Below are 27,658 nucleotides of genomic sequence, written 5' to 3'. Positions count from 1 at the left end.
AGAACTCTTCTAATACAGTATAGACCACTCAAAACCCACTAAATGTGGTTGATATGTACATTATTTTTTAAGTGGAAAGAAGAAATATTCCAGAAAATGTATGTAAATTTAGACATCCCCCTCTGCCAGTCCATATTTTTTTATCATCAGTATCCTAGTAGGCAGGAACCTATCTTTTTCCTAATTAAATTTTGCTTGTTACCTAAAAATCTCACTTAGTTGACGATTTTAAAATTTTTAGTCCAAAAATAACATTTTTTCCAATACTGATCCAAAAAGCTTGAAATTATACAGGAAAGAAAAATACAATTCTGCATTATAAGATAATCTCTCAGACATCACAAAATTAGGACTGTCTGAAATATGTGAAAAAAACTTTTGTAATTGATGAGGCCTTACAATTTTTAATTGAAGTTTAAAATATCCACAAAAGAAAAATCTAAGGGGTGTAACATAAATATGCAAAAGCAGCAGCTAAACACAGACAGTTCAAGCTTCACAGACCAGTAACAGACAGACTACAGTAAGCTTCACAGTATGACATGCATAGTTAGCACTTTTACATGTGTATAAAGTCTTGAATGAACATAAAATTTTCCAGTTTTAAAAACAGTTTTAATTAGCCTCTCTTTTCCTGCATATCAAGCATTCACTGATGGCACCGAAACTTGATCTTTGCATTTTCAGTATGAGTAATCGATGATGCCTCATTTCTCCTGACTATAAGAGAATATCAATGTGTGTGTTGTCTAACAGACAAGCTGGCCACTGAAAAAAAGTCTTAGACCTAAATGAATGTGATAATCACCTTTAGTAGTTGGTATTTTGCAATTACAACAAGCCTAACATAACCTCTTTATCAGACATCATACCACAGAATGGCACATTAAATGCACAGGGTAGAAGGTCACAAAAAAAAAAAACAGTTTGTTGAGAGCCTACACGTCAAGTAATATCAAGAAGTACTTAAACTCAAGCCAATATGCACAATTACAACAATAGGTGTGTTAAACTACCGATATGTTAATTTCCTAAAATGGAAAATTATTTCTCCTCTATAAAAGCAGCTATATGTCTGACAAAAAGCACAATTTGATATTTCATTCACACTTGGATATTTACGGAAAGTGAAAAATACTGGGTCATGAAATAACTCATTTGTACTGAAAAAAAAATCCATTTAACTTGAAATTTACATATTATGGAAGGTTCTTGAAATCGATTACTTTGGAGACAATTAAATTACGTGTGAAGTTCTTCGTGTACATAATAAGTATCGTTCAATACACGGACTGGCCAAATATTCTAAAGGAACTAATTACAATGCAAATCGTAAGCTTTGAAAAAGAACGAATTCTCGACAAATCCTTGATGCGTTGGCTGCAAGCACGAAACCCATTCTTTTGCAGTTAGGTTCTTAATATTTCCTTCGAAATGCAAAGGAACGCTTCGTGCAGTGATAAATAAAGCTAAATAAATGGGTAAAACTTACGCAAAAATTAACACGATTCTCGAAATCGTATCAAGTACAGTCTAACTAGGTGAGAGACACTGACAGTCAAGAGAAAACACAAACAGAGTTAAGGAAAACGTCTTCAGTTATCAAAATATAAAGTACCCTGAGTTCTTATTCTTATCAAATGAAATTATGAGCGATCGATGTAAAAGATTTTCCAACCTGTCAAGAATTAGCAGAGGAAAGTGACAATATTTAACTACTTCGGACATAACTAGAATATTACAAAGCTATTCAAAAACATGCGGTCGTCAACACCAAACTGCCGCTCTCAAAAAGGTCGCTTTGAAGACATATGATTGCGGTTGAAACTTTTTGAAGGGCAACGATTTTAGAAAAGGCAATGGAAAAGCGGCAAAAAGTCGGAAAATGATGACATTAAGCCCCTAAAGTCAATAACAGGAAGAGCAAACTGGCCTTTTCAAAAACGCCATGTGATTAAACAAGAATACAAGACCGTTTATTGCATGAGCCCAAAGACCTCGGTAGACCAATACGAAAAAATCTTCAAAACACATCATTAAGTATCTCATTATCATAGCTGCCCAAGATAATAAAATTGCACCCGACATTGTACCAAAAACTTGCTAAATTTTTCTTGATACATATTCAAATGATTGTTCTTTACTTCCAAGAGAGTTGTTTACCCAATGAGTGTGACTGGGTTTGGAATATACATGTAAGCCTAGAACTTTCAGAGACATAAGAAGAAAATATTCAAGCTAGAAAAACCGAAGACCGATCGCTTTGACTCCCACAAATTACTAACAAAAGAAATCTGATATATACCTTTCTTTAACCACCAATGCAAAATCAAAGCCACGGTAAATAAATTAATAATACAAAAAAATTCGAGCGACATGGCGACTGTAATTTGCTGTCGATGGAAATATTGACAGCTTCTCGACAAAGTCTTAAATTCACGATCAAGTAACAGTTTTTCCCCTGACAAGATCTACAGCACCGATTTTCGTAATCCATGTTTATTCAGGTGCACAAGAAAACCTAGATTGGCGCCTGATGACAACACCAAAATTTTTCCCCGTTTGTAACCAAAATCATCAAAACATTTCTGGAAGTAGCATACAGTAACTAAGGTTGAACGCAAGTTCAACCAACATATAAAATGTGTGTTTACAGAAGATCAAGTCTTGAACGAGCATGTAATAAACTCGTTCTTTTCCTGAGTTAAATGGAAAACACAAAAAGAACTAAACAACAGCAATAAATATCAGAAGACTTGGTCGTCGATGCAACTCGAGGTAGATGTGAAATTAACAACGCTATGTACAGCAAAATGAATCTACATCCAGCAGATTGCAATATCACTCTGTCATTTCTTTACACTTGCTCTTAACATCTCACAGGTTTAACGGACATAGCGGCCTTTAAGAAACCTGTGTCCAATTCCGGTGTAAATTATAATCTTCTACAGCACCTACACAACAAAAATTATCGCATAAAATACCTTGAACGATGACCTGGGCAGCTTCGACATACACTCTCTCTTGAGTTGTATTTGGCTTGAAAACGCGATCAAATGTAAAAGTTCTCCCCTGAAACGCACAAAGCAAAAGTGAAATTTGTCAACGACAGGAGCATAACTTGGATAGCGACAGGAATTTTTGCGCTTTAATTTATTGTAGTAAGCTTAAATGGTGGCGACTCACCCCGTGAACGCAAGTATCAGACGTTTGAATAGATACTATATTTTGTCCTCCTGCCCGAATTTCTGCGTCCGATTGCGGTCGAAACCGCGAGAAAACCTTGATATTACACTCCCTGGGATCAGGATTCATGGCTAAAGCAACAACCTCGCACAAAATCTACGGCGATTACAATGAATAACCAGCTTTCATGTGTGATCCATCGGCAAATATTTCGGGTTTCACGTAGAACATAATTGCCGGTAAATTCACTCCATACCACCAAACGAGATCAAAATAGCCCTTTGACTCGTCACGATGTTTCTCTGGAGATTGTTGAATGTATCGGAATTACTTTACGACTGTTCCGGCTCCTATTTCGAGGCCATTTCTCCACATATCCCTACAAATTCACGTTGACATCGACTACTCCGGGTCGGCCATTATTTCCACCTCCACAAACGCAGAGCATTGTGGGTAAGAATGCCTTCGACGTTTTGAAATGGCGCCCACACGCCAATCACATTGCCGCAAAGTAAACAATAACAAGTAAATAACACTTTAAATGGTGCGAAAAAAAAAAAAAAAAAAACAGCGGAGAGGTGAGCTAAAATTTTGGGCAACTTCAAATTTATTGTTGTGTAAATCAAGAAGGGCGAAAGGAATTAATAGATTTTCACAATTCAGAACAGTAAATACCGCGAGCCGGAAGTTGGGCCAAAGAATGACACTTACCACAATAACAGTGGCAAACTTCAAAATCGCCTTATTAAAATCCTTCTTTTCATTTCTAAGAGCCTTATTTTAGCAACGGCCTGATGTTGTATTCTGCACGAGTGTAAGAGTATTCCGTTGAATACACCCAAGGAAAGGGCCTACAAATTGGAAAAATCAGAAAGGCTGGGCATAAGTTTATTTTTGTTGTTGCTTTTTTTTGTTCGTTGGCGCATCTCATTAAATGCCTTTTGAAATTTCACCCCGTAATCACCTTTGTAAATTCCATTACACTTAACTCTTGAACTTAAGAACCTTAAGGGACTTAGAGTTTCTTAACACTGCACGATTTTATCGTGCGATATAATCTGATATCAGACCAGTGAGTTATGCGTGATGGATTACAAAACAATCGTTTAACTATATTGGCCCGTTTGACCCAAATATCTAAGTAATGTCAGTTTGTCTTCTTAAAGGACATTGAGTGACAAATGAATTTTTCTATAGCTGAAATGTAGCCTTTAATGCCAACTCAAAAGTCTTCAGCAGAAGATAAATGATAACGCTCCATTTTCATGTAGATAAGTTAGTTCTATAGAAGGTCTCTCTCGGGCAAATTGTGACAGTATTTTAATATTGTACCGAAAGTAACTGGTAGCATTCTGATCGATTAGCAGACACGACGTCGAGATAATTATTGTTCACTTGTCTCGCTGTACAGAAATCATGGATAATCAAAAATGATGGCGAAAACTTCTATTTATAAACCAGTTGCATGGCTAACCAGTTGATAAGGCTGATTGTAGTTGTTTCGTTCAAAAAACCTCAGAAAAAAGGAAAAAATGATTTGGAATACTATTTAGTGAGGAGGAAATGAACGCCTTTATAATTCTTATTATTTTATTGCTATTATTATTTTTTTTCCTTGCTATTTTCAACGAACAACGTGTCATCATCGATCGTTTTCACTTTCGTGTCGAAAATAAACGCCTGGTCACGACACGGAATAATACAAAGTTATGAATTTATTCATTTACAAGTAGACACAAGAATATTAATGCCAGCTTGTGAATTCAAAAAGTACAACAACGGCAGCTAGTCATGCAATAATAATATATAACAAGTGTTTCAAATATAGTTTCCGGCCTCACACGTACATTTTTCATGATGATCGTTCTTTGTTGCCTCTCCAGTATAGTAGACCGAAGGCGAGAAGACGAAGTAAAATAAGACCCGTCTTTCTGGCATCAAAAGTACTAACGAGGGTTATAAGCAAATGTTTGATAGAATGACGATCCCTAAACGGAAGTTGCAGGAGTGAGCTCACACACGAGTAGCTACAAGTGGTGCACCTGTTCCGCAGGGAAAGTGGGGGGGGGGGGGGGGGGGATCTCCGGGGCACCCGTTCAGATCATTCCCTTCATCAGAAGTTTATAATTACAAACACCTGGCTTAAAGAGGCTGGCAACAGTTTCCAGTTCTTTTCTAACAGCTATAATCTGAAAGATGAGTTCTACCAGTGTTAATAAAGACTGCGTTCCTTTGGGGTGATCTGGATCAGGATCAGTGATCCAAGATCTGTCTGGATCATGGTGCATCAAAGAAACAGATGAATCCATGAAATAAAATGGATTCATCGGTTCTTTTGATGCACCATGATCCAGACAGATCTTGAATCACTGATATTGGTCCAGATCATCCCAAAGGAACGCACCCAAGTGATGCTGCAATTATGGTATCACACACATGCCCAATCATTGGGTGGGAACATGTTGTTGTCAATTTCGTGACACAATAGGTTACCATAGCAGAATTTTTTAAAAATTTGTAAAAAGTTTATTCTTATCCTGTTTATCATAATTCGATAACAAAAATGGGGGTCATTGAGGTCATTTTTGAGTTATAAGCGCTTAAAGCTTAAATTAAGGGTATTTTTAGCAGGCCTCACTGTTGCTATGGTCACAAAAATGACACTAACGTGAGTCACCAATGGTTGGGCAGTTTTTTGATACCATGATTGTGGCATCCACCGATATATGGAGTGCGTTATAATGCCCCATCAAAATCTACGTGTTGGAAAGTCCTGTAAACTGCTTTGAGCCACCTTAAGGCTGAATATTGTTTTGAGGTGACAGCGGCAATTAAGTTTTAACCTGTGTTTGGCTTGGCTTGCTTTCTTTCTTGTTTTTAGCACATGGGGCTTTGAATTCAAAGAAAAGAATTTTTGTTGAGTCCATTACCTGCCCCCCCCCCCCCCCTCTCCCTCCCCTGGAGACATAATAATCAAGAACACAACCCTTAGGGGTAGATCATTTAACTTTTGAGGGAGTGTTTCAAACAAATGTCAAATGCTTGAAGATGTCGATGCGCTTAGCTACGATTAGCTAGTTCTCAGGCATGCCACTTGACTGATAAACATAATACGCTAAAAATTCCAAGTGGCGGGGGGCAGACCAGTTGGCTAATTACAAGCTATTAATTATTTCTACGTTATCAGTGTTTTTTTTTTTCTTTTGAATGTTTAAGTGTCACGCATCTACTGCGGTCTAACAATAGACCAATTTCGATATATTAAAATTCAGCCTAAAACAATAGACCTCAGCACGAGGCTCTGGGGAATAAACCTCACAAACTCTGTAGGTATTCCCCGGAGCTTCGTACTGAGGTCTATTGTTTTAGGTTGAATTTTAATATATCGAAATCGGTCTATTTCTTACGTTTTTGTTCACCCATATACACTTGTATTAGCAAGCATGACCGAGGAGCTGAACTGACAAACAACTCCAGCTTAGTGGTCAGAGCGGGAGTTAAACCCACGACCTCAGGATTTCAAGTCCGGCGCCCATACCACTCGGCCACGCTGTGAGGGTGACTTGGCTGACAGAAACGACTTTAATTTTTGGACCCTTTCATGGACTACGGATTTTTTTTTTTCTTTTCGGGACGTGTTTGTAGGCACGGATTTTTTTTTTCTCTCCATGTAACATGCTTTTTATCGACCCTCTAAATATACGTGAATGTTTTCAACATTGATCTTTTGCATGAATAGTTTTCGGTACAAAGGTACTTGCATGATAATTTTTTTTGGAAAATCACCCACCCCCTCCCTTAAAAGTCAAATGGTCCACCCCTTGGTCAACCCGGTTCCAACCTCTTCCCTAGGGTCTTCTCCTCGACGATTTTAAAAATGGTGGCTCGTTGGGAGAAAGGGTTCTAACCCCGGGAGAAGGACTCCCAGATAAAAAGCACGGGGGTGCTCGTCAGAAAGTTTGAAAAGAACCCCTACGAGGTACCAGGACCCTGTTTTGTGGGCGTGGCTTGAAATGTTTTTCACCCCTAGGAGGTACCAATTCTAAAACAACACATCACCCAACGCTGACCTTTTTTGGCTCAATAGCCTTAAAGGTACCACGAAAGCTCCTGCTGTGGACCTTTTGAGGCTGAAAACCCTAACAGGTACCAAAACCACTCCTAAAAGGTATGACAAGGGAAGGTTTCCTGGAGAGACCAGTTGTGGCCTTATCAGAGGGAACCACCAGAACTGGACAAAGGAAGGCTTGGAAGAGAGTCTGAAACCTTTCTATGGGTATTCAATATCAAATTTCTCCTCAAATCGGCAAAAGAATGTCAAGACCATGAGTGTTGAGAAGAAAGCAAACCACCAAATGGCATATTACTGTCTTGATATAACACTGAATATTAAGGGAAATTTGTACTTTAATCTCAAGACTCACTGAGGAAAGGAGCTTCTTCTACACTACCAAAATACAATATCAAACAATTGCAAAATTCTTCAAAACTATTTATTCCCTCAATTAAAAAAAAAAAAAGAACTATCATGCTTTTTTCAGTTCTTCCACTTTCTTGATGTAAGCTTCCTCAGCAGCTTCCTTGGTCATACCTGATAACAGAAAGTAAAGCACAGCTCTTTCATTTAACGAAGGTAATAAAAACTTCTCTATAAGGGAATAAGTACATGTTGCCCTAACTGGCAAGGGCACCTGTGAAAATTGCATGTAATTGTACTGCCAAAGGCAAGACACAAAGATAGGCTTAGACTCTTTATCTACAGGTCTATCCCATGATGTTGTGTCTGACTCAATATCCAATTTGATCAGACAAGATAATTCAGCAGTATTTCCAAACTATGATTTGTTGACCCGATTTTGCCAAAATTAGGTAAGAAATAAAAACTATTTTCCATGATGTAGATAAAAACCGGCCCAATTTATTGTTATTATTTAGATAGAGGACCACCCTAATTAACTTAATATTAGCTTGGTGGCTTGGTGATATCCTCTGTAAATATTGTTTTTATTATTATTATTATTATTATTATTATTATTATTATTATTATTATTATTATTATTGTTGTTGTTGTTGTTGTCGTTGTTGTTTTAATCTGCTGCAAATCTGGCTGATTTCCATACACAGGTTTCAGTTGAAGCAAAGTATTAGGAAAAAATTAATCATGGCATGGAAATAGACTCATTGGAATATTTATTTCACTTTGCCTGACGAAAATGCTTAACTTATATGCAACAAAATTCATTAGACAGGGAGACCACTACAGCGTAGCCAATTACAGTGGATCCCAGGGTACTGATAGGAATTAAGCATAGCTACTCATATATAAACAAGAAGAATCAAAAGGAAACAAAACAAAAGGTCAAATTCATAGAAACAGCATGATGGCAGGCACAGAAGAGACCTTGCTATGTTGCACCTGGGACAGATTGTTCTCCAGGTTCTTATGTCAATAAGTCATCTCAGGTGCGAGATAGGTGAGCACTTGTACATAATTAACATGGATTTCATACTATACCTTTCTTGCTATTCCAGGCATCCCACTTTGCCTTTCCAGTAAAATCTAGCATTCCAGGTCTATCTACATAAAGGAAAACAGGTAGGTGAATATTTACCTATGCGGGTACATAGTTCTAGCCTGTTCCCACCCCTTGCAAAAGCTGGTGCTATGGGGATAAGTCAGTGATTGAGTTCTAGCCTGTGAACATTTCTCAGCTATCCCCAAGAGAAATTAGTAGAGAGCATAGATCTGTGCTATCATTGACAAATTATCAGTTCAAAGTCGTGTGAATTTTCCCAGAATGTGCAGATGAAATGCCCCTTGGTTGATTGCTCATTTGCACCTTGGAGGGGGGAGGGACACTCCCTATAATGGACTATATGAGAATGATCTGCCCAAAAGGGATCCTTTTCCAGGTTGGAGGTATATGAAAGGGTAGGGGCTTGTGATTTCAAGCACAGAAAAGGGTAGGAACAACTGCCATCTGGGTATTTATTTTAAAAGCACCAAAGTCTTGTACAGGTATACAGTGTATATTTGTGACAATGAAGAGTGAAGGCCTTTTTCGATTTGAAAATAAATGATTTGGGGAATTTTTAAGGTAGACATTTTCTGGTGGACCAATTGTTTGGGTTGAAAAAATATCCACAGGACCTAAGGTTGGTAAAAGCATATTGTAGGTATGTGAAAGGGTTACCATTATAGAAGGTACATGAAAAAGTTACTTTCTCTCTCAAAAATGCTATGGACCTTGGGAGGAGATCCCTAGATAAAATTTTGCCAAGTCTTTCCTTAGGCCCCGCTGAGACCTCAAGACCCTTATTGTGAAACCTGAGCTCAAGACTAAATGAGTGAGCCGACCATGAGATGTTCCTTACAATTTTACATTTTACTATAAAATACTGGTAAGAAAAAGATCCCTGTCACTCATTTCATACCATTATGTGCTCACCATAAAAAATATATTGCAGATGGCATTTGGTTATTTTGAACACGATTCCCCCATAAAAGTGTCCTTCATGCCCTCATGTACATACATAACATGTAAACGAGTTGATTTGCAGATCTGTTTTCAGAGTCCTCAATAGTAAACTAGAGCGTGATTAATGTGTAGTACTGTGTCATCTTTTTAATCTGAGACTCTGTTTTTAAAAAGCTGAGAGACTTACTTGAACTTTGCCATGACTAGTATTTTTTGACATGCCATTCTACACCCCTAAAAATGAATCTTTGTGAAAAGTGAACTGATCAACATGACACAAGCGTGGGACAAAGAAAAAATCTGAGTCCCCAACAGAAATTGAACCCATGACCTCCCGAACACCGGGCAGGCGCTCTATCCATTGAGTAACAAGAACTCATGGAGGGCAAGGTCATTTAATTGAGTTCATACGTGACAGGTGTCTTTCATACTGCTAGGATCAGCAGGGTTGGAGTCATCGTGAACAGTGATAAGTGAATAAAGATGGTGAATTTTAAAGTGCACCTAACCCCCAATTTTTTTTTTTTCACTAAAACGAATCTAGACTTTATTTGAAGCATTTGGGCGAAGAAATTTTTGAATTTGGTTGAATCCTCGATTTTCTATGCCCTTTCAAAGTCGCGCTTGAAGTGTTTCACGACCGCGTTTTAGGGAGTCTGGGGCGGCGGTACCTGATGACGTCTACCCAGGAACCAAACACAATAGCGCCACAGTCAACTCTCTGTATTTGTTCAAGAAAATGGTACACAAAACTAATCGTTCCGATGTATTTTGGGACTAAAACATCCAAGTTTTGTCTCAGAATCATTTCTTTTTCGTCACTGGAGTCAGTGTTAAGTTTCGATTCAGAAGACTCCGAAATAAACTTCGATCAAGCACGTTCGATAACTGTGAACTCACTGCTTAGAGCTTTGAGAGCAATTTACAATTTTTCAAGCGACGAAGGGGAAGACTTCTTTGTGGACGAGCTGCTTGTATATTAGGAATGGAAAGCTAGATACGAAGTGGAGGAGCAGGAAAGAAAACTCAAGGACTGCTTTGGATGGTAATTTCGTCAACTAAACATAAGATTCCCACGCGTGTTTATAACCCGTTTACATTTGTCCTTAGCGAGAATGTATTTTGTCAAGGTGTGATTGTTCTGTTAAATCCAGTTTGTGTTTTACTTTCAGTTGAATGTTTCATGTTTATAAGAGCGACGTACTTGTTGCAGTTTTCGAGACTTGATGACCTCCAAAACATTGGCTTCGATCGATTGAAAATCGTTTTGTTTGGACCTGTATTTTTGAAGCTGCGGGAAGCAAGGCGGAAGGAAACATTTCATACAATTACCGATTTCACATTGTCAGACGTTTTAAGTCGTAACTCCAAATAACCAATGTAAATTGTTCTCAAAGTTTGCAGTGAAATTCGTCGGATAAGCGAAAAGGATGTGTTCCCTAAGCGGTCCGCAGATAATGTTACGCGGTCATATTTTCGATGCTATTGCACAGAATCTTTGTCGCACTGCTGATTTCCAAACCTTTGAAAAACTATGTGAGTCTGACAGTTTTGTTATCATGTAATTCTAAAGGACTAATCTTCGACTTTCTTCTAAATCGAAAGAGAAATAAGTGTTGGTTAGCGGCGTACAGTTGCCATCTATTTACATATCAGTATAACGCTTCTTGATCATGATCGGATCACACAACTTTGCCGGTTATGTTATAAATACTGCGGGATTGGAAGATATAGGTTGTCGGTAGTATTTCTACAAATTGCTGGTTAGCTTTAAGCAGAAAATTTATGAAAATAGCGTTCGAAAGCCTGCGGAACAAATTCCAGTGAGAGTCCTTCAATGGTTCTCACAGATTCAGTTCGCTTGTTTCGGTTCGACAAAATCAACCATCGTTTACGTCTTTATTGCACCATTAGCCGATCATCATCAGTAAATTGTACAGTATATCTTTCTTTAAATCTGGAATTTTGCTGCAACAGCCGATAGCACCTCTGGAAGGCGTTTCTGCGCACTTTTCGAATGTGTATTGCACCATCCTGAAGGAAATGAGAGGACGTGAGATATCCAACCTTCCTGGGTAGACGTTACAAGAGCCGCTGGACCCATTCTCCTCAAACTCGGTCGTGAAACAAAAATGGCAGTGTTTTGGAGCTATTTTCGAGATTTCGTCGGGGCACAGAAAATCGAGGATTTAACGGAATCCAAAAATTTTTTCGCAGAACTATTTCAAATAACAAGTAGATTCATTTTAACGCAAAAAAAAATTTGGGGCTTAGGTGCACTTTAAGCTTCAATGGTAATGAAATGTGAAAAGTGAAATCAATCTTTGTACAAAATGTCTCAGGGAGTTTAAAGAATACCTATGAACTGGATTTAATTTAGACTATTTTAACCCCTATGACCACTTTGGTTGCCGCTGTTCAATCTGGACAAACAGTAGACATACATCTGTGAAAGACAATATTTTGTATGTGTACTGGACAACGTCACCAAGCTACAAGACAGTAGAAATCACGTCCATTAAACACTTAAAATTAGGAAATATTGACTGTGTTATAGACCCTTTTCAAAAATGGCTGCCAATTTAAAATTGTTTTGTATGTATTAAATCCATCTCACTAACCCTGTTGGAGAGAGAAAATTCTTTTGAATTGTCAACTTAAAAAGGAGGTTAGTAAGGCTAATTTCAATACTTTGTTTTACAAAAGAATTTATAATTGGTGGCATTAATGAAAAGGTTTTAATAATGCTTCAGAGTTTTATTATGATAGATGATGCTAATAAAAAAAAAGCGTAAACTGATAATCAAAAGATCCTGAATGGAATGTAAAAATACTGAACAACAGTGAAGTAAACAAAAAGTATCTGTTTCAGTGGCCAGACAAACGGTGTGTCAGAGTTAATATTGAGAATTGGGCAATCACAGAAAAAGATTCCTGCCTGTATTTATTGCAAAAACTTAACTAAAAGTTGTGAGGCGGTACGCAGCTCTTACAAGGTTTGCTCTGATTGGTCGACGTAGTTTTAGGATGAAAAAATATTCAATAAGAAGTGGATTAATTAAAAATATAATAAGAAATGAATACCAAGAAATAAATATAGAAGGAAATATAAAAAGATTTCGATGGGAAAGGATATCAGGAACGTAGATCGAATGCATAGGTTGATTTAAGTTAGTTTAGCCTTGAAGTTCTTTGTTACTTTCTTGAAATAAAAGATGCTTCATGCAAAGGTATAAAGTAAGGATGAAGATTTGCCCAGTTACCCTTGTTGCCCTGTAGCCCAGTAGCCTTGTAGCCAATGTAGCCCATGTAGCCCTTGTTGCCCTTATAGCCCTGTAGCCCTGTAGCCTGGTAGCCTTGTAGCCCATGTTGCCCTTGTTGCCCTTGTTGCCCTTGTTGCGCTGTTGCCCATGTGTCCCATGTTGCTCTTCTTGCCCTTGTTACCCTTGTAGCCCTTTAGCCCTGTAGCCCTGTAGCCCTGTAGCCTGGTAGCCCATGTTGCCCATGTTGCCCTTGTTGCCCTGTTGCCCATGTAGCCCATATTGCCCTTCTTGCCCTTGTTACCCTTGTAGCCCTTTAGCCCTCTAGCCCTGTAACCTGGTAGCCTTGTAGCCCATGTAGCCCATGTTGCCCTTGTTGCCCTTGTTGCCCTGTAGCCCTATAGCCCATGCAGCCCATGTTGCCCTTGTAGCCCTGTAGCCCTGTAGCCTGGTAGCCCATGTAGCCCACGTTGCCCATGTTGCCCTTGTTGCCCTTGTTGCCTTGTTGCCCATGTTGCCCTTGTTGCCTTGTTGCCCATGTTGCCCTTGTTGCCCTTGTTGCCCTTGTTGCCCTTGTTGCCCATGTTGCCCTTGTTGCCCATGTTGCCCTTGTTGCCCATGTTGCCTTGTTGCCCTTGTTGCCCATGTTGCCCTTGTTGCCCATGTTGCCCTTGTTGCCCATGTTGCCCTTGTTGCCCTTGTTGCCCTTGTTGCCCATGTTGCCCTTGTTACCCATGTTGCCCTTGTTGCCCATGTTGCCCTTGTTGCCCATGTTGCCCTTGTTGCCCTTGTTGCCCATGTTGCCTTGTTGCCCTTGTTGCCCATGTTGCCCATGTTGCCCTTGTTGCCCATGTTGCCCTTGTTGCCCATGTTGCCCTTGTTGCCCATGTTGCCCTTGTTGCCCTTGTTGCCCTTGTTGCCCTTGTTGCCCATGTTGCCCTTGTTGCCCTTGTTGCCCTTGTTGCCCTTATTGCCCATGTTGCCCTTGTTGCCCTTGTTGCCCTTGTTGCCCATATTGCCCTTGTTGCCCATGTTGCCCTTGTTGCCTTGTTGCCCTTGTTGCCCATGTTGCCCTTGTTGCCCTTGTTGCCCTTGTTGCCCTTGTTGCCCTTGTTGCCCATGTTGCCCATGTTGCCCTTGTTGCCCTTGTTACCCATGTTGCCCTTGTTGCCCTTGTTGCCCATGTTGCCCTTGTTGCCCTTGTTGCCCATGTTGCCCTTGTTGCCCATGTTGTCCTTGTTGCCCTTGTTGCCCTTGTTGCCCTTGTTGCCCATGTTGCCCTTGTTGCCCATGTTGCCCTTGTTGCCTTGTTGCTCTAATTAGTTTTTAGATATTTTTCGACCAAAATATGTAAGAATAGGTTTTGTCGCTAAATTCTAAATTACGATTTAAATGGACGTTGAGAGGCCTACAGGCTGGAAACTTTTGCGCTTGATTCTGGGTTCCAAGGTACCAACTGGATCTGTTTGTACTGAAATAAGGACATTGGATAGGATTGCAGATGTTTACTATACTTCTCTCTCCATCTTCAACCGAAATCTTTGCTGTAAATCGTCTTGCATGGATAAGAGCACTCTATTTATACTAACAAAATACGTGGTTGCATCATTCGAGATACAATTTTGAAGAAGGTTGAATAAAGTCAGCTTGAAACTTGAAAGAGCCCGATTAAACTAAACTGCATGTTGACTAAAGTCAATTTGAAACCTCGATAAATACAGCTGATTCAGTGGTCTCTAGAGAGGTGTTTTGCAATGTCCATCTAGGGAATGTACGCCCAGCTTAGAAAGCTGTGTAAAGCAACTGTAATTTACAACATAAATTGAAAATTGGGTTTTCTTTCGCTTAATCATTTCAGTTTGTTTAGCATAAAATACATTCATTCTATTAACCCTTTGGATACCAAACTTTAGCCAAAAAATACCGTTTTTAACCGTTTAGTCAGATTTTTTAGCTGCCATGATGCTAAATAAGCCTAAGTTTTGCTAAGAAAGCTTTTTTTTTTCACTAAAAGGAGAGATTTTTCGAAGATTGTTACAAAATTGAGCAAAATTTCCATTCCGGGCGTGCGCATAAGCCAAAATTTGGACTTTTTTTTCTTGCCATTAACCGTTCTCAATTCTGTTTGTTGCCCCTTTCCTTTCTGTTTTTCTCGGCCCTTTTACACTGGCTACTTTTTGCACTGTATGTTCTTTTTGGCTGCCATGAAAAGTTGGATGTTAATTATGGGCGAAGCCTAGAAATGGACCTTGATCAATTATAGGTGTAGTGGACCATTTTACCACAGTTTTTGCACTAAAACTGATAACGTTGTTTTTCGATTTGCGACGTCGGAATGTCGTCGATATCTGGCCACTTGATAAGGGGTGGCCGCTTAATAGTTGACCGTGTTTACTATATTTTTCAAACAGTGTTAAAGATTCTAATAACTAAGGTTTTCGATAAACAATTGAGAATAAAAAGCAGCGATATTAGAGACCATTAAAGAATGACGTTTCGACAGCTCCATGCCATCACTCTCAAATTCAAATAAGATACGTTATGTGAGTTCATTATATAGTGAATGAACGTGTGAAGATCTCAGTGCATATGATTAAGAGATAAAAATAATCGATGAATAAGAATAAAAATACCAAGCGTGGTGCGCTTGAACTGTCAAATAAAAAGTTTTGCTTTAACGGAGTCAGATTGAGTGTTAAGTGTTGGTTTTTTGTTTTTGATGAAGAGCATTTCATAAATTAAACAATCCAGTTTCCGACGGCATTTCTTGAGGATTGTAAATTGGTTACGGAGATCTTTGTTCCTCAGATTGTGTACGTCCCGCAGGTGTTTACCAATGACAGAATGCTTGTGCTCATTAATGCGCTGAAATAGGTGTCGGCATGCGGCGTCGACAAAATCTGGATCGGACCGGATCACGGATAGGATCAAGGAAAAAAATGCAAAAATCAAAATTTTGTTGAGCAAATTACACTAGAGTGACTAATGTCGAGCCAACTAACGTTCAAATATAACTACATCTGCCTGTTCGTTACAATTTAAATTCGTTGTAAATTAAGCGGTTATTTGGCTTTTTAAATGACCTCTTGTCATTCTCTGTAATTAATATGTTATTGCGTCAAATTCGGGATTCTTATTTTGATTTAACATATTTAGTCTTCCACTTTTATTTTTTATTTATTATTATCTTATAAACGATTTGATTTTTGGGGGGATTTTTTTTTCTTTAAAACCTTTTTTTGTCTGTGATCCGATCCGTGATCCGATCCGTGATCCGATCCGTGATCCGATCCGTGATCTGATCCGTGATCCGATCCGTGATCCGGTCCGTGATCCAATCCGTGATCCGGTCTGGTCCGATCCAGGTTTTGTCGACGCCGGTCAGCATGTATAGCCCACATAATCTGCGTCACACAGATCACATTTGTATTCATAAACAACGCATTGTTCGTTCACGAACAATGACAGTTATTTGACAGTTCAAGCGCACCACACTTGATATTTCTATTTTTATCTCTTAATCACATGCACTGAGACCTTCACACGCACATTCACTATATAACGAACTCACATAACGTATTTTATTTGAATTTGAGAATGATGGCATGGAGCTGTCGAAGCATCATTCTTTAATATCGCTGCTTTTTATTCTTAAGTGTTAAAGATACTGTGTTTTTTTGTCTTTCATGTTTGTCTTGATTTATGCCAGTCTTATATTATATTTATTTTGACTCGACTTCCATCAAGCACTTTGGTGGGCTTTTTGACGCACCTGGACAACCCTAGGCATTTAAATGTTTCTAAGCTTTGTGTTGTCTGGCTGCTAAAATTGGCTTTAAATTGCCTGCCATCATAGTGAAGCAAACGAAAATTTCTCTCTAAACGAGGCACTCAGAATCTCTTGTGAATGGTTTCTTGAAATGGAGTATAGCTCTCTTTTCAGAGATTATCTAATGCCGTGGTTTACTTTTAAAAAGGGAGCATACATGCTTTTGGAAAACTTTCATCTGGTATTGTCGGATCATTTGGATAAGCCAAAAAGAAACACAGGACAGTTTAAGAACAAGTGGGTGGAAACACTGGAAAAGGTTAATGGTAAATTTGGAATCAATCCAATTCTCAGAAAGGATGAAATTCTCAGGAAACTAAATTATACAATCCAAGATAGAATTGCTGGAAAAGGTTGGACTACAATTTAATGAATTTAATTTGTAGGGCTAGTACAATACGTTAACCAACATCGACATGGAAAAGTACCTAACACTGTTTGTCAGTGAGTGAGGTGTTCAGGGCACAATTACAACACCAAAAAACAGCATGATTACAGTTGAACCTCCTGTAACGGCCCCCTCTCTAACAACATTCACTTTTTGTTGTCCCAGCGGACAGTCCATATATTCACAACAGCCACCTGTCCACAATGGGGACGGCCACTTAAACGCATTACAACTGCCAATTGAAAATAACTTCTCGACAACCACCAGTTAATCAACGACTGATGAACAGTGTATACACCCCCTCCCCTCAAATAATTTTAAAAACATCCACTAAAATTGATGACGTCAATTACAAGGTGTGATGTAGAAGGTAGAATTCGTTAGGACAAGGACTAAGTTCGTTAGGACAAGTACTAAGGAGACAGGGCGTAAATGACTGACTACTTCACAGCATTGGGATAGGTACCAGCAGGAAGAAGGGCGAGAGGGAGAACCGAGACCACTTGGGGAAAGCCTGCGTAGAAACAAAGTAACAAGGCTGGGTGCGCAAAAAGGACAGTGCTGGATTGAGACCATGGCAGCCTTATGTGCCTACTGACGTGATGAGAGCAGATGATGACGATAAAGTGAGAAAAAAATTAAGATAGTCCTGAGGATGGAGTTGTGGTGATAGTAAGGAAAGATCCTCCAAGATCCTCAACTGGGAGCTCGTCTGCAAAGTCCTCATATGCAATCCCTCAACCACCAGAGCACCAGAGTCAACTGGCAGACATCAAACTAGTTTGTCCATGTCAGAAACCTTAGAAACTAAATTTGAAACAGAACTTGGTGGAAAAAATCCTGCCAAATGAAAATGCAAAGGAATTTGCTATACAAAATACTTGTGGGACATCCCTCACTGAATACTATCATGTTACTGCCCACCTTAGGTTTTGCTCTGCTGAGACATTATGTCTATGAATTGCTAAAATTGCATCAGGTTTCTATTTAGAATAAACAGTTTGAAAGCTAAGCCTAAGTGGCTTTGTTTATATAACCTTGGTTTCTTTTCACATTTTTTTAAAATTAATTCATTGCATCAAACTTAACAGTACAAAGTTACTCCAAATTTACTTTACCTAATTTCAGTATTCATGAGAAAATGCCTTGGTTAACGCCCAGCTTAGTACATAGGGACAAGGGCATTTGATCGCAAAAAGGAGACCGAACCAGAAAACAAATTAAATATTAAATATAATAGAGTGGTTTTCAATTGAGTGGCAAAAGTAATCAGGCAATAACTTTGGCTTCGGTTTTGCAATATTTTAGATTGGCTAATTAGTGTCACTGGTAAGTAACTGTTTGGTTTTGGTTTTACAACACTCAATCGAAAACTGCTGTAAACAAATTAAATAACAAATAAAATATACAGTCAAATCTGAACAAAATTAATAAGGTCACTCTGATGAAACAGACCCATCAGTGGAAGAAAGTATTCAACATCCTTACAATTAGAGCTAATTAGAGCAATATTTGGGGTAGGTTTCCCCTTATGGCTGAACAAATTCCCTCAACCACCCCCTCCCCCTCTGAACATCCCTGGACCTGCCTTTATAAATTATCTATGAAAAGGAGGTGTCTTTATCATAGAGGTGTCCACAGCAATGAGTTTGCCTATATTTACTAAGGGTAGGTCCCCCCTTATGGCTGAAAAAATTCCCTCACCCATCCTCCCTGAACATCTCTGGACCTGCCTTTATAAATTATCTATGAAAAGGAGGTGTCTTTATCATAGAGGTGTCCACAGCAATGAGTTTGCCTATATTTACCAAGGGTAGGTCCCCCCTTATGGCTGAAAAAATTCCCTCACCCATCCTCCCTGAACATCTCTGGACCTGCCTCCGTAAATTATCCATAAAAGGAAGGCATCTTTATTATGCAGGTGTCCAAAAGAATGATTTCATGAACAGAAAGCTGTATCTGGTGTTACAACCCTGTGAAAAGTTAAGCTGATTTTCAATGATTTTGATATAACTCTCCAACAAGACAGCATCATAAATGACAAAAAATTACTGATCTGGTAAATTAAAAGCCCTACAAAAACTTGGCTAGCTACTTTATAAAAGATCCCCATCTTGATTTAATATTATTTGTTTGCATTTATTTTGTTATGATGTTCTTTGAAGTGATCAGTAATTCCTAAGGATTGAGCAAGGCTTTACACTTTGATGAAAAATTAATCATCAACTTTAATGAAGTTGGTGTTCTACTCTCTGCAGAGAAAATGCCATAAATTTTTAATCAAGCGGGGTTTAAACTAGAATTGTGTTGGAAATTCTGTTTGCATTTTGTAGCATTTAGTTCTTGATGAAGTGTATTATTCTATAAAAACCTCCAAACACCACACGCGATCGAATATTATTCATTTAATTACTTGGGGTAAATAATAGCTCAAAATTCTACTATGTTTGTACTCACAATGTAAACTTACTTAAACTAAAATAATACTTCTGGTAACATTTGCAAGAATCATCTGCAAATAAGTTTAATATTTAGTGTTGTTTGATAATTCGTGGAAAATAATCTGCTTCAATAATCCTTAACGTGTAATGCGTAGAGAAAATCTGCGCTTAAAACGCAAAAACGCCAAAATGGAAACGCGATGCAAACCTGTTATAATTCTTTGTTTATAGATTAACCGTTGCCAGGCTTTTAAAAACTGAAGAGGAAAACATACCGCTCCAAAACAACTCATTCTGTTCACTTTCGCGCTTCGCGATTATCGTCCGCCATTTTGAATTTTAAGTACCCTATTGTTTCCGATTGTTTGACCGAGCCAATCAGGAGAGACCTTGTAAGAGCTGCGTACTACCTGAAAGTTGTCAGGTTTTCAAGTGCAAAAGATCTTTAATTTAAAGTGCCTATGAAGTAAAAAATAATTGCTGCTTATTTGAAAGGTTTTTCAAAGTAAAGAAGAATGGCATTTCCCTTTTTGGAATATCTGTTTTCGTTCTAGAGATATTTACGTTTTTGTATTATGCAAATGAGGAAAGTGATGATGTCATAGGTGGTTCCACTTGAACAGTAAAACACTGAATCAAGAATATCTCTAGAAATATTGGAGCAGTGTTCTTCAAACTTGACACCACAAATGTGCATCACAAAAGAAACAGAATGACACCTTCTGTGATGTTGCCATGGCAACACTTTTGGCTCCAGTCTCTTTCTGTGAAAAACGAAATATGCCAATTTGCAACCCTTCGAAAAGAGACAGAGGGTCTTGCTTGGAACACACATGATTCCCATATTGTCTAAACTCTCCCTATTAGATTGTTGGGAGTGGATGATCCTTGCTTAAGATAAAATCTGGTATTATTAGTTTTAGTTAAAACAGGACCAGTGGCATAACTGTTATCATGGCGATAGCATGACGGGTGTCATTTTGTTTCTTTTGTGATGTACATTTCTGGTGCCAAGTTTAAAGAACACTGCGTTAATATTTCTAGAGATATTCTGATTGAGTGTTGAACTGTTTTAGTGGAACCACCTATGACATCATCACTTATAATACAAAAACGTGAATATCTCTAAAACGAAAAAAGATATTCCAAAAAGTAAAACGCCATTCTTCTTTACTTTGAAAAGCCTTTCAATTCAGCAGCAATTATTTTTTACTTCATAGGCACTTTAAGGGCATGTGGTTTAGGCACGTTCAAAGTCTGGTTAAGTCTCATACTAAACAAACAAATAAAAGTATTAAATAGTCAAGAAGAGGCGTCAAAAGTCAATTCATGGCCATTCATTGGCACGTGACAACTCCGCGTAAATTTTGCACCAGACGTACAAAGGTAAGCTTAATTCAAATATTGTTTTCGCAATTTTCTTCAGCAATACCATTTTATTGACTATCGAATAAGTTACAGTCAACTTCAGACTAAGTTCAATATAAGCTTTAGACTTAAACACCGTTTCAAGCAAGAACCACATCAGTGCAAAGGTTAATATGCTTTCTGATGAGGCCATATTCGACAACTGCAGCTGGAATCACAATCTGAAGAATTTTCCTCTGTTTTTAAAACACTTTAAACATGAATAATACGCAGTTGGTTTTATGTACCTGTGTTGCAATCGCCGACGGTGACTTGCTTGTAAAGCGAGTAAACTTCCAACATGTCTTCATCACTTGGTTTTGTTGGCAATTTCTTCACCTCTTCAGCGGCTTTGTGAAAGGCCTAACGGGGAAGGAGAAAACGTTTCGCCGTAAAATGGGAAATTTGAAAGAGCTGAGGCCAGAAAGCATTTTCAAACAACTTTATATTACCTCAGACATTTTGAAAGTGGTGTTCGTAAGGAAAGGTGAGAAAAAATCACGTCAATTGTAGACAGCTAACTAGAGCCGAAATGAGTGAACTTTCGACGTCATCCCAGACGTATACGTAGATTGAGAGGGAATGGGTCTGGTCACTCAGACCATCGATCAACCGGAAGTAACGAAAGAAACTCAAAAGGTTATCAATTTATCTTATCTATCTGTCAATCAAATTTCTGTGAATATAAAAAGACCGAAAATCTCCTAGACCAAAGCATTCAGCGAGTACTACGCATGATATCTGACATTTATTGATAAGAGCGTTTCATAAATATTCTAATCTATAAGCGTTGGTTTTAAAATGCGTTTCATCTTTTTGAAAATTTGTACTCTCCCACTTACGCATACATAAGAATTCCTTTTTCAAGATTAAAAAAACATCAATTTCTCCGAGAAAAGGAAAACAATGTTGATGTATTTGTCTTTAGTGGATCTTCAATGGGCACTGACTCAAATCAGTTCTCGCTGCGTGCCGACCTCCGTCACGCACGGGCACCACCATGTGATGTCATCACATATGCCTGCACGACCGGCAAATGGAAAGCACTGATGTTCAGGGGACTGCAGTAGGTCCTAGCGGAGTTCAGATAGATTCAGGAGGCAACGGACAACAAGGAAGGAGTACATCTGGCGTTAAAAATTTCTTTGCTGGAGGATTTGGAGGAGTTTGTGGCGTGACTATCGGCCATCCGTTTGACACGATCAAAGTGAGAACTTAGATACCGCGCGCGCTGATATTGCTTGACTGTAAATCTGTTTTGTTTGTTTGTATCTTCGTATTTATTTGTTTGTTTGGTTGTTTGTTTTACTGATCGATCAATCAATCAAATGCAAAATTTCCCTACACCCAAAGACATAAACTTTAATTATGCACACAACTTTGTGCCAAGGTTTGTGCGCGTAGTCTTATACAGTACTTTTACGGAAATCTTTCCGATGTTGTTGCACAGAGATTAGCTAATAATGACCAGAATAAGCGATGAAATCTTTCAGGTATTTTTAACAAGGTTGTAATCACATTTGTTCTCATCTGCTGTTGACCTCAGCAGAACTTCAGTATTCAACACGTAATTCCAGTAGTGCCCATTCCCTTGGGCCAATCCCCGGGCATGAGCAGTTTCACCAAACATGGCAAATTCCCCGGGGTGGTAACAAATAAGGGGGTCAAATGCCCCGGGTGGGAGCAAAAAAGAAGAAGGTAACTACCCCACCTCCAAGCTCATCCAGAAATCAACTGACAGCCGAGAAATCACCGAAAATTTCATATTTGACAACTTAAGATTCCTGCACCCCCAGGCCCTCTGTGCATCATCATCTCTTGATGAGACATTATACCCCCCCTGGGGTAGGGCATGACCAGCCTTCCCTGTACTACCAGTTACGTCATGCTACAAATATTGGAGTTAAGAGGTGGCCTGATCAGACTCAGCACTTAAGCTAAAATTTATAGATCACAACAAAATTAATGGAACATAATGGTGACAGAAACTATCACAGCAACCTTGCTGCATTTTTGGTCAGAAAAGTGTTAATAATGCTAAAATTATGGCTAAGTACCTTAACTTGCCTTTATTCCAGGGAGAGCAAATTGTGATTAGTTTTTTGAAATTTTCCCAGGGCATGAGGACAGAATTTTAAAATGTCTGTCAGTCTTTAATATCAAGATCATATCACAAGTTTGTACATTCATGACCCAATGTAACATCCTTTATATCAAGGTTTATATCAATATAAATCTGTCTTTTGGGTTTAGACTTTTCAAAGTCATGTTCATGATACCATTCCTTACACATTCTTGTTTACCAAAATGTCCATCATTAAAATTGATACCATTAAATTTATTGTCATTTAATAGGTTCGCCTTCAAACAACACCACTACCAAAACCTGGGGAAGAACCTTTGTTTAGAGGGACCATTGACTGCTTGGTTAAAACAGTGAGGAATGAGGTATTGTAAATGAGGCTGATCTAGCAGAAAGTTTTTCTTATAAAGAAGTTCAGATCAAAAAGTTTTGCCCGCCTATGAAAACGAGTTGCCCTGCTGCTGAAAATGTTCATGAAACCCCAGCCCTGGGGAATGCCAGCGATCAGTGTGTGTGAGATTCTAGCTATGCACACATTACATGCCTAGAGTCTGGTGTATAATACACTTCAGAATCCGACTATCTCAAACTCAAAAAAAAAAAAAAGAAACAAAAAAAGGTTCAAGATAATGGGAGCTCAAGATAGCGGATTAAATTACTTAAAAATACATTCAAGCTGTACGGAAAATAATTTGAATTCAAGATACTGTAGTGGGGAGTTTGAAATAGCTGTTTCAGATAGTGCTCGAGGTTCTATAATAGTTACTTTAGAGAGATCAAAAATAATAAATTGTAGACACCTGGTCAGATATATAGCTCAATTCATAAGTGCTGGGTTTTCATTAGTTGCAATGCACAATAATCATTGGAAAGTAGAAGGTTTAAAGATAGAATCCAAAAAAAGCAATTGCTGCTGCTTTCTAAAACAGGCAGCCCAAGCTCTCTCTATGAACCACACAAGCAATGCAATATGGCATCGAATTATAAGGGTTTATATGGGATTTTCTACAAGATATCCATGGAGGTAGTTAAAAGTGAAAATTCTCAATAAAAATGGCTTACCTTATTCCATACGTGCGTTGTTTGCTCCTGGTATGGTTATTTTATTGATTTAACTTGATTTAAGCGACTTTTTTTAATTCCGGTTTTTCCTTCATAAAGAGAGGACACTTGTCTAGGCAGCCTCTTGTAGGGGTGAGTCAAGCCCGGTGGGGTGTGACTCCCATATAAAAAGGATGGGGGTGCTTGTCGTACCTTTCAGGGGTTAATAAATCAGTTTTAGTACCTCTTAAAGTGTTCGGTCTGAGGACCACAGCAGGAGCCTTTGCGGTGCCTTTTAGGGTGTTGGCCAGGGACAAAACAATATGACAGATGTTTTGTTTTAGAATTGGTGTAGCTGCCAGGTGCCTCTTAGGGGTGAAAAAAATTTCAAGCCACACCCGCAAAACAGGATCTTGGTACCTCTTAGGGGTTCTTTTCAAAATTTCCGACGAGCACCCCCGTCCTTTTTATGTGGGATTTTCTTTCCCCCGGGAGTCAAGTAGAGGGAGTCATTTGGCAAGTCGTGTAACTGTAATGTTTGCTTTGCCTTTAAAGGGTGTCTTGGGATTGTACAAAGGATTGTTTACTCCAGTTGCTTTTGCTACACCTCTCTTTGCAATTCAGTTTTGGGCTGTAACAATGGGCCGAAAAATGCAGATGTCAGACCCCCATGGGATTCCTACGTAAGTACACTTACATTGTACTTTCAGAGTGATTGTGAAGCAGTTGGGCCAACTTAAGTCTTTGCATTGGGTCTGCAACCTAAATAGGACATTTTACAGTTGAGTGCTTAGTTACCTGGTCATGAATGCAAGCGAGGCTGGAGGTGACCTTACTTTGCAGACCTCTCTACTTTTCCCATTTAAATGCCAGCTAGTTAGCATAAGAACATCTAGATTTACACAACAAATTAAGCAGTAAGGACTGTACCAAAACAAGGTCACCTCCAGCCTCGCTGCCATTCAAAGGACAGGACACTAAGCAGACAACTGTAAAATGGTCTACTACCTTTTGAAAATGGAAATGACCACAGAGGGTATTTGTTGGAGGGAAGGAAAATTATACGTAAATTGTATCCCTTCTGGATAAACTACTGCAACTCTCACGTGCTCTGTATGTCCCCATGAGTCCCTGGTAGGTGAGAAAAAACAAATTGGAAAAAGTTGGCTGTATCACCTCACCCCTCACTCCCCACTCCCTCTTTCTCCTAGGGTCACACTATGTTAAAAGCAAGCAATCTTCCATCTAGAGTCACTTTTGGCAGTGGCCCACAAGCCAACTTTGTGGTTTCTCATAAACAGTTCACTGCTGCTTAAATATTCATAAAGAACTGTCCCAGGTGGCTAACCTTTGAGGGTGACCCTCCTACCAGGGACAAAATATTCTCTATATAAACAGGCCCTTACTTTTATTTCATTGAATACAGTTTTTGATTTGATTTCTTCTTTGCCATGGAATTGCAAAACTCAGTGGACCTAAATGTGGCATCAAGAGAACTGTGTTATCCTGGATTTTTCCAGCTTAGTTTGAGAAATAAATTTGATTGTTGTACCTACATTGCACGATGCTTAGAACTAGCCTTGCAGGTGTTCAATTCTGTCACTTGAGATAATCTTACATTATCATTCGTTTAATTTTCGTCTCTGTTATACTTCTAACAAACAGCAATTTCCAAAATATTACTTCTGGAATGTTTTCTGGGGCTTGTTCTGCAGCTCTGGTGGTTCCTGCTGACAGGATCAAATGTCTTTTACAGGTAAAAAACATTGACTCATGCCATTAGCTACTATCTAATGCTAATTCAGCTCCAGTATAGTACAAACAGTCCACATTTAAGCACTACAGCTCTCATTTGAATGGTTACAGACTAGGGTTTCATCTACAGACTTACATACATGATATAATACATAAGTTCAGTTTAAACTAATTTGTGCTACAATCATAATAGATAGTTCATCATATATGGAAGTACAGCTCATTAAATATAAGTCTTACTAGCTTTCCACTGAGTTGTCACATACTGTAGTAGAGAATTTTTTATCCTCAGAGCTAAAAGTTACAGAGTTAAAATGTAGTCAGTCGAATTCTCCAGCAGTGTAATAAACAGTCCTGTACATGGAGGTAGGACTAAATAATGTTCATGTGAATAGTCTCGCAGTAGACGGTAATCCACAGTTTACATCCCAGTTTAGCTAATGGGCACACTGTTGTACTAGTAACTACCAAGCAAACTCTATGATCTCTTATGAAAATAGCCCTCTCAGCCAATTGTTTAATCTAGGATTTCAGTCAGAAAAATATGTTTCACCAACTGATTCATTTAGAGGGAATGTTTATCAGAGAGTCCATTTGAGTTTGTCCATTTTGTCAACCAGTTCATTTAAGTGGACTTTCTATCCAGGAAGTCTTCGAGATATGGATTTCCAATCATAAAAGGACTTTGTTTCGCAGGCCAATAACTTACTGATTTACCTGGACTTTTTGTCAACACTGTCCAGAAAGTCTTGGGATGATGTCCAGGTATCTGAGATCACAACAAGTTTTGCCTGTGCTCGGAACATGGCAATGTATGGATCATAGTTATGAACTGTCTCGAACCGCACACTCCCTTCACTCAACATGAGTTCAGGTGTCAGAAGCATGATCACCATGGGCCACTCTGCTCCATCCAGGCAAGTTGAATCATCTCTTGACAAAGAGTTTAAAAGAAATACTCCACTGGGAGAGCAGTCAAGACAGTGAGTGGAAAATACTCTTTGCTCATGAAAATCGTAGACTGGAATTTCATTTCTTTCAAGTACTTTACCTAAACTAAGCTTTGACTGATAACGAGCAATAAAATTAACAACTAGAATATCACCAGGGCAAAGTTGTAACTTCACTTGGCTTTTGCCTGTTTTCATCAGTGATGGTGCACGCAGATCAGCATGAAAGCGTAATACCTCTTTAACGACTTCTGCACATTTGCTGTAAGTTTGCATTGCAAGTTCATGCTTCTGGACTTGCCATAGTTCATCTTGTTCCGACTTGTGTATCTCTGATGAGGTGGCAACGCTTTGTGGCTGAACAACAATCCAGCTGATTTCTTGTCCCTCCACATTGTGATTGAGCATGTTTTTAGTACCATAAGGAAAATCTCTTTCGATGTACCGGGAGCTGTAGTCTTGTAACAGCTTCACAATGTTGTTTGTGCTTCTGAGGAGATGTTTAACCCTACATGTGACTCCGCCATTTCTTCTCAGTGTCTCCAGGAGAGATGGTGTGCCAAGAGTATTGTAAAGCAGATTTCCTTTCCCTTCCAATCTCTTTGATTCTAAAACAAGTCTAATTTCTTTGTCACTGATTTTTGCAAAGCATTCTTCCTTGAAGTCAAATACAGAGCTCATCCAAACATAGCCCTCAATGCTTTCAATTGCTTGTTTGGCAATTTGAAGCTGATCGACCTTCTTAATTGTGCCATCTTGTGCCATCTCATGTCTGATCTTTGAACCAATCCACAGCTCATCAATGAAAACATGACTGTACATCTCCAGTAACCGTGAGC

General features: G+C 38.8%; 4 protein-coding genes across 5 annotated transcripts in view; 1 reads left to right on the top strand and 3 right to left on the bottom strand.

Moving 5' to 3' along the window:
- LOC110055165 (kinesin heavy chain-like) overlaps nucleotides 1–3,765 on the bottom strand; it is a 31,734-nt gene extending 27,969 nt beyond the window's left edge. The window contains exons 1-2 of the mRNA XM_089284571.1: nucleotides 3,187–3,765; nucleotides 2,985–3,072 (exon numbers count right to left, since the gene is read on the bottom strand). Of these exons, the coding sequence (XP_089140697.1) occupies nucleotides 2,985–3,072; nucleotides 3,187–3,315 (217 nt within the window). The 5' untranslated portion in view covers nucleotides 3,316–3,765. The remainder of the gene's footprint in view (nucleotides 1–2,984; nucleotides 3,073–3,186) is intronic.
- Nucleotides 3,766–7,657: 3,892 nt separating this feature from the next.
- Nucleotides 7,658–21,562, bottom strand: LOC110055170 (acyl-CoA-binding protein-like). Its single transcript, XM_020761543.2, has 4 exons — nucleotides 21,443–21,562; nucleotides 21,239–21,353; nucleotides 8,702–8,764; nucleotides 7,658–7,777 (listed from the first exon to the last, which is right to left on the bottom strand). Exons 1-4 carry the CDS (start codon nucleotides 21,449–21,451, stop codon nucleotides 7,713–7,715), a joined length of 252 nt encoding a protein of 83 aa, XP_020617202.1. The 5' UTR covers nucleotides 21,452–21,562; the 3' UTR covers nucleotides 7,658–7,712.
- The window catches only part of LOC110055169 (mitochondrial carnitine/acylcarnitine carrier protein-like), a 17,633-nt gene continuing 10,788 nt past the window's right edge, over nucleotides 20,814–27,658 (top strand). The window contains exons 1-5 of one of the 2 annotated variants that reach the window (XM_089284567.1): nucleotides 20,904–20,969; nucleotides 21,919–22,197; nucleotides 23,346–23,438; nucleotides 24,670–24,797; nucleotides 25,780–25,870. In XM_089284567.1, coding sequence (XP_089140693.1) covers nucleotides 22,027–22,197; nucleotides 23,346–23,438; nucleotides 24,670–24,797; nucleotides 25,780–25,870 — 483 coding nt within the window. In that variant the 5' untranslated portion in view covers nucleotides 20,904–20,969; nucleotides 21,919–22,026. Of the gene's footprint in view, nucleotides 20,970–21,918; nucleotides 22,198–23,345; nucleotides 23,439–24,669; nucleotides 24,798–25,779; nucleotides 25,871–27,658 lie in introns of both variants that reach the window. The other variant, XM_089284568.1, reaches the window with a different exon arrangement.
- The window catches only part of LOC110055168 (uncharacterized), a 7,206-nt gene continuing 5,044 nt past the window's right edge, over nucleotides 25,497–27,658 (bottom strand). The window contains exon 3 of the mRNA XM_089284569.1: nucleotides 25,497–27,658. This exon is cut by the window's right edge and continues 479 nt beyond it. Coding sequence (XP_089140695.1) covers nucleotides 26,583–27,658 — 1,076 coding nt within the window. The 3' untranslated portion in view covers nucleotides 25,497–26,582.

Source organism: Orbicella faveolata, unplaced genomic scaffold (assembly GCF_042242905.1).
Source record: "Orbicella faveolata isolate gen_17 unplaced genomic scaffold, um_ofav_v1 contig_13, whole genome shotgun sequence".
Lineage (NCBI taxonomy): Eukaryota > Metazoa > Cnidaria > Anthozoa > Scleractinia > Merulinidae > Orbicella > Orbicella faveolata.
Note: the sequence above shows the minus strand (reverse complement) of the source record. Positions and strands in the feature narration are given on the sequence as shown.

What these genes read in the sequence shown, in the direction of transcription:
- LOC110055170 (XM_020761543.2), bottom strand. An exon ending in CGTCGGCGATTGCAACACAG is followed by an intron (nt 8,765 to 21,238) that starts GTACATAAAACC and finishes TCCTTTATGTAG; the next exon opens with ATAGACCTGGAATGCTAGAT. An exon ending in TGCCTGGAATAGCAAGAAAG is followed by an intron (nt 7,778 to 8,701) that starts GTATAGTATGAA and finishes TTCTGTTATCAG; the next exon opens with GTATGACCAAGGAAGCTGCT.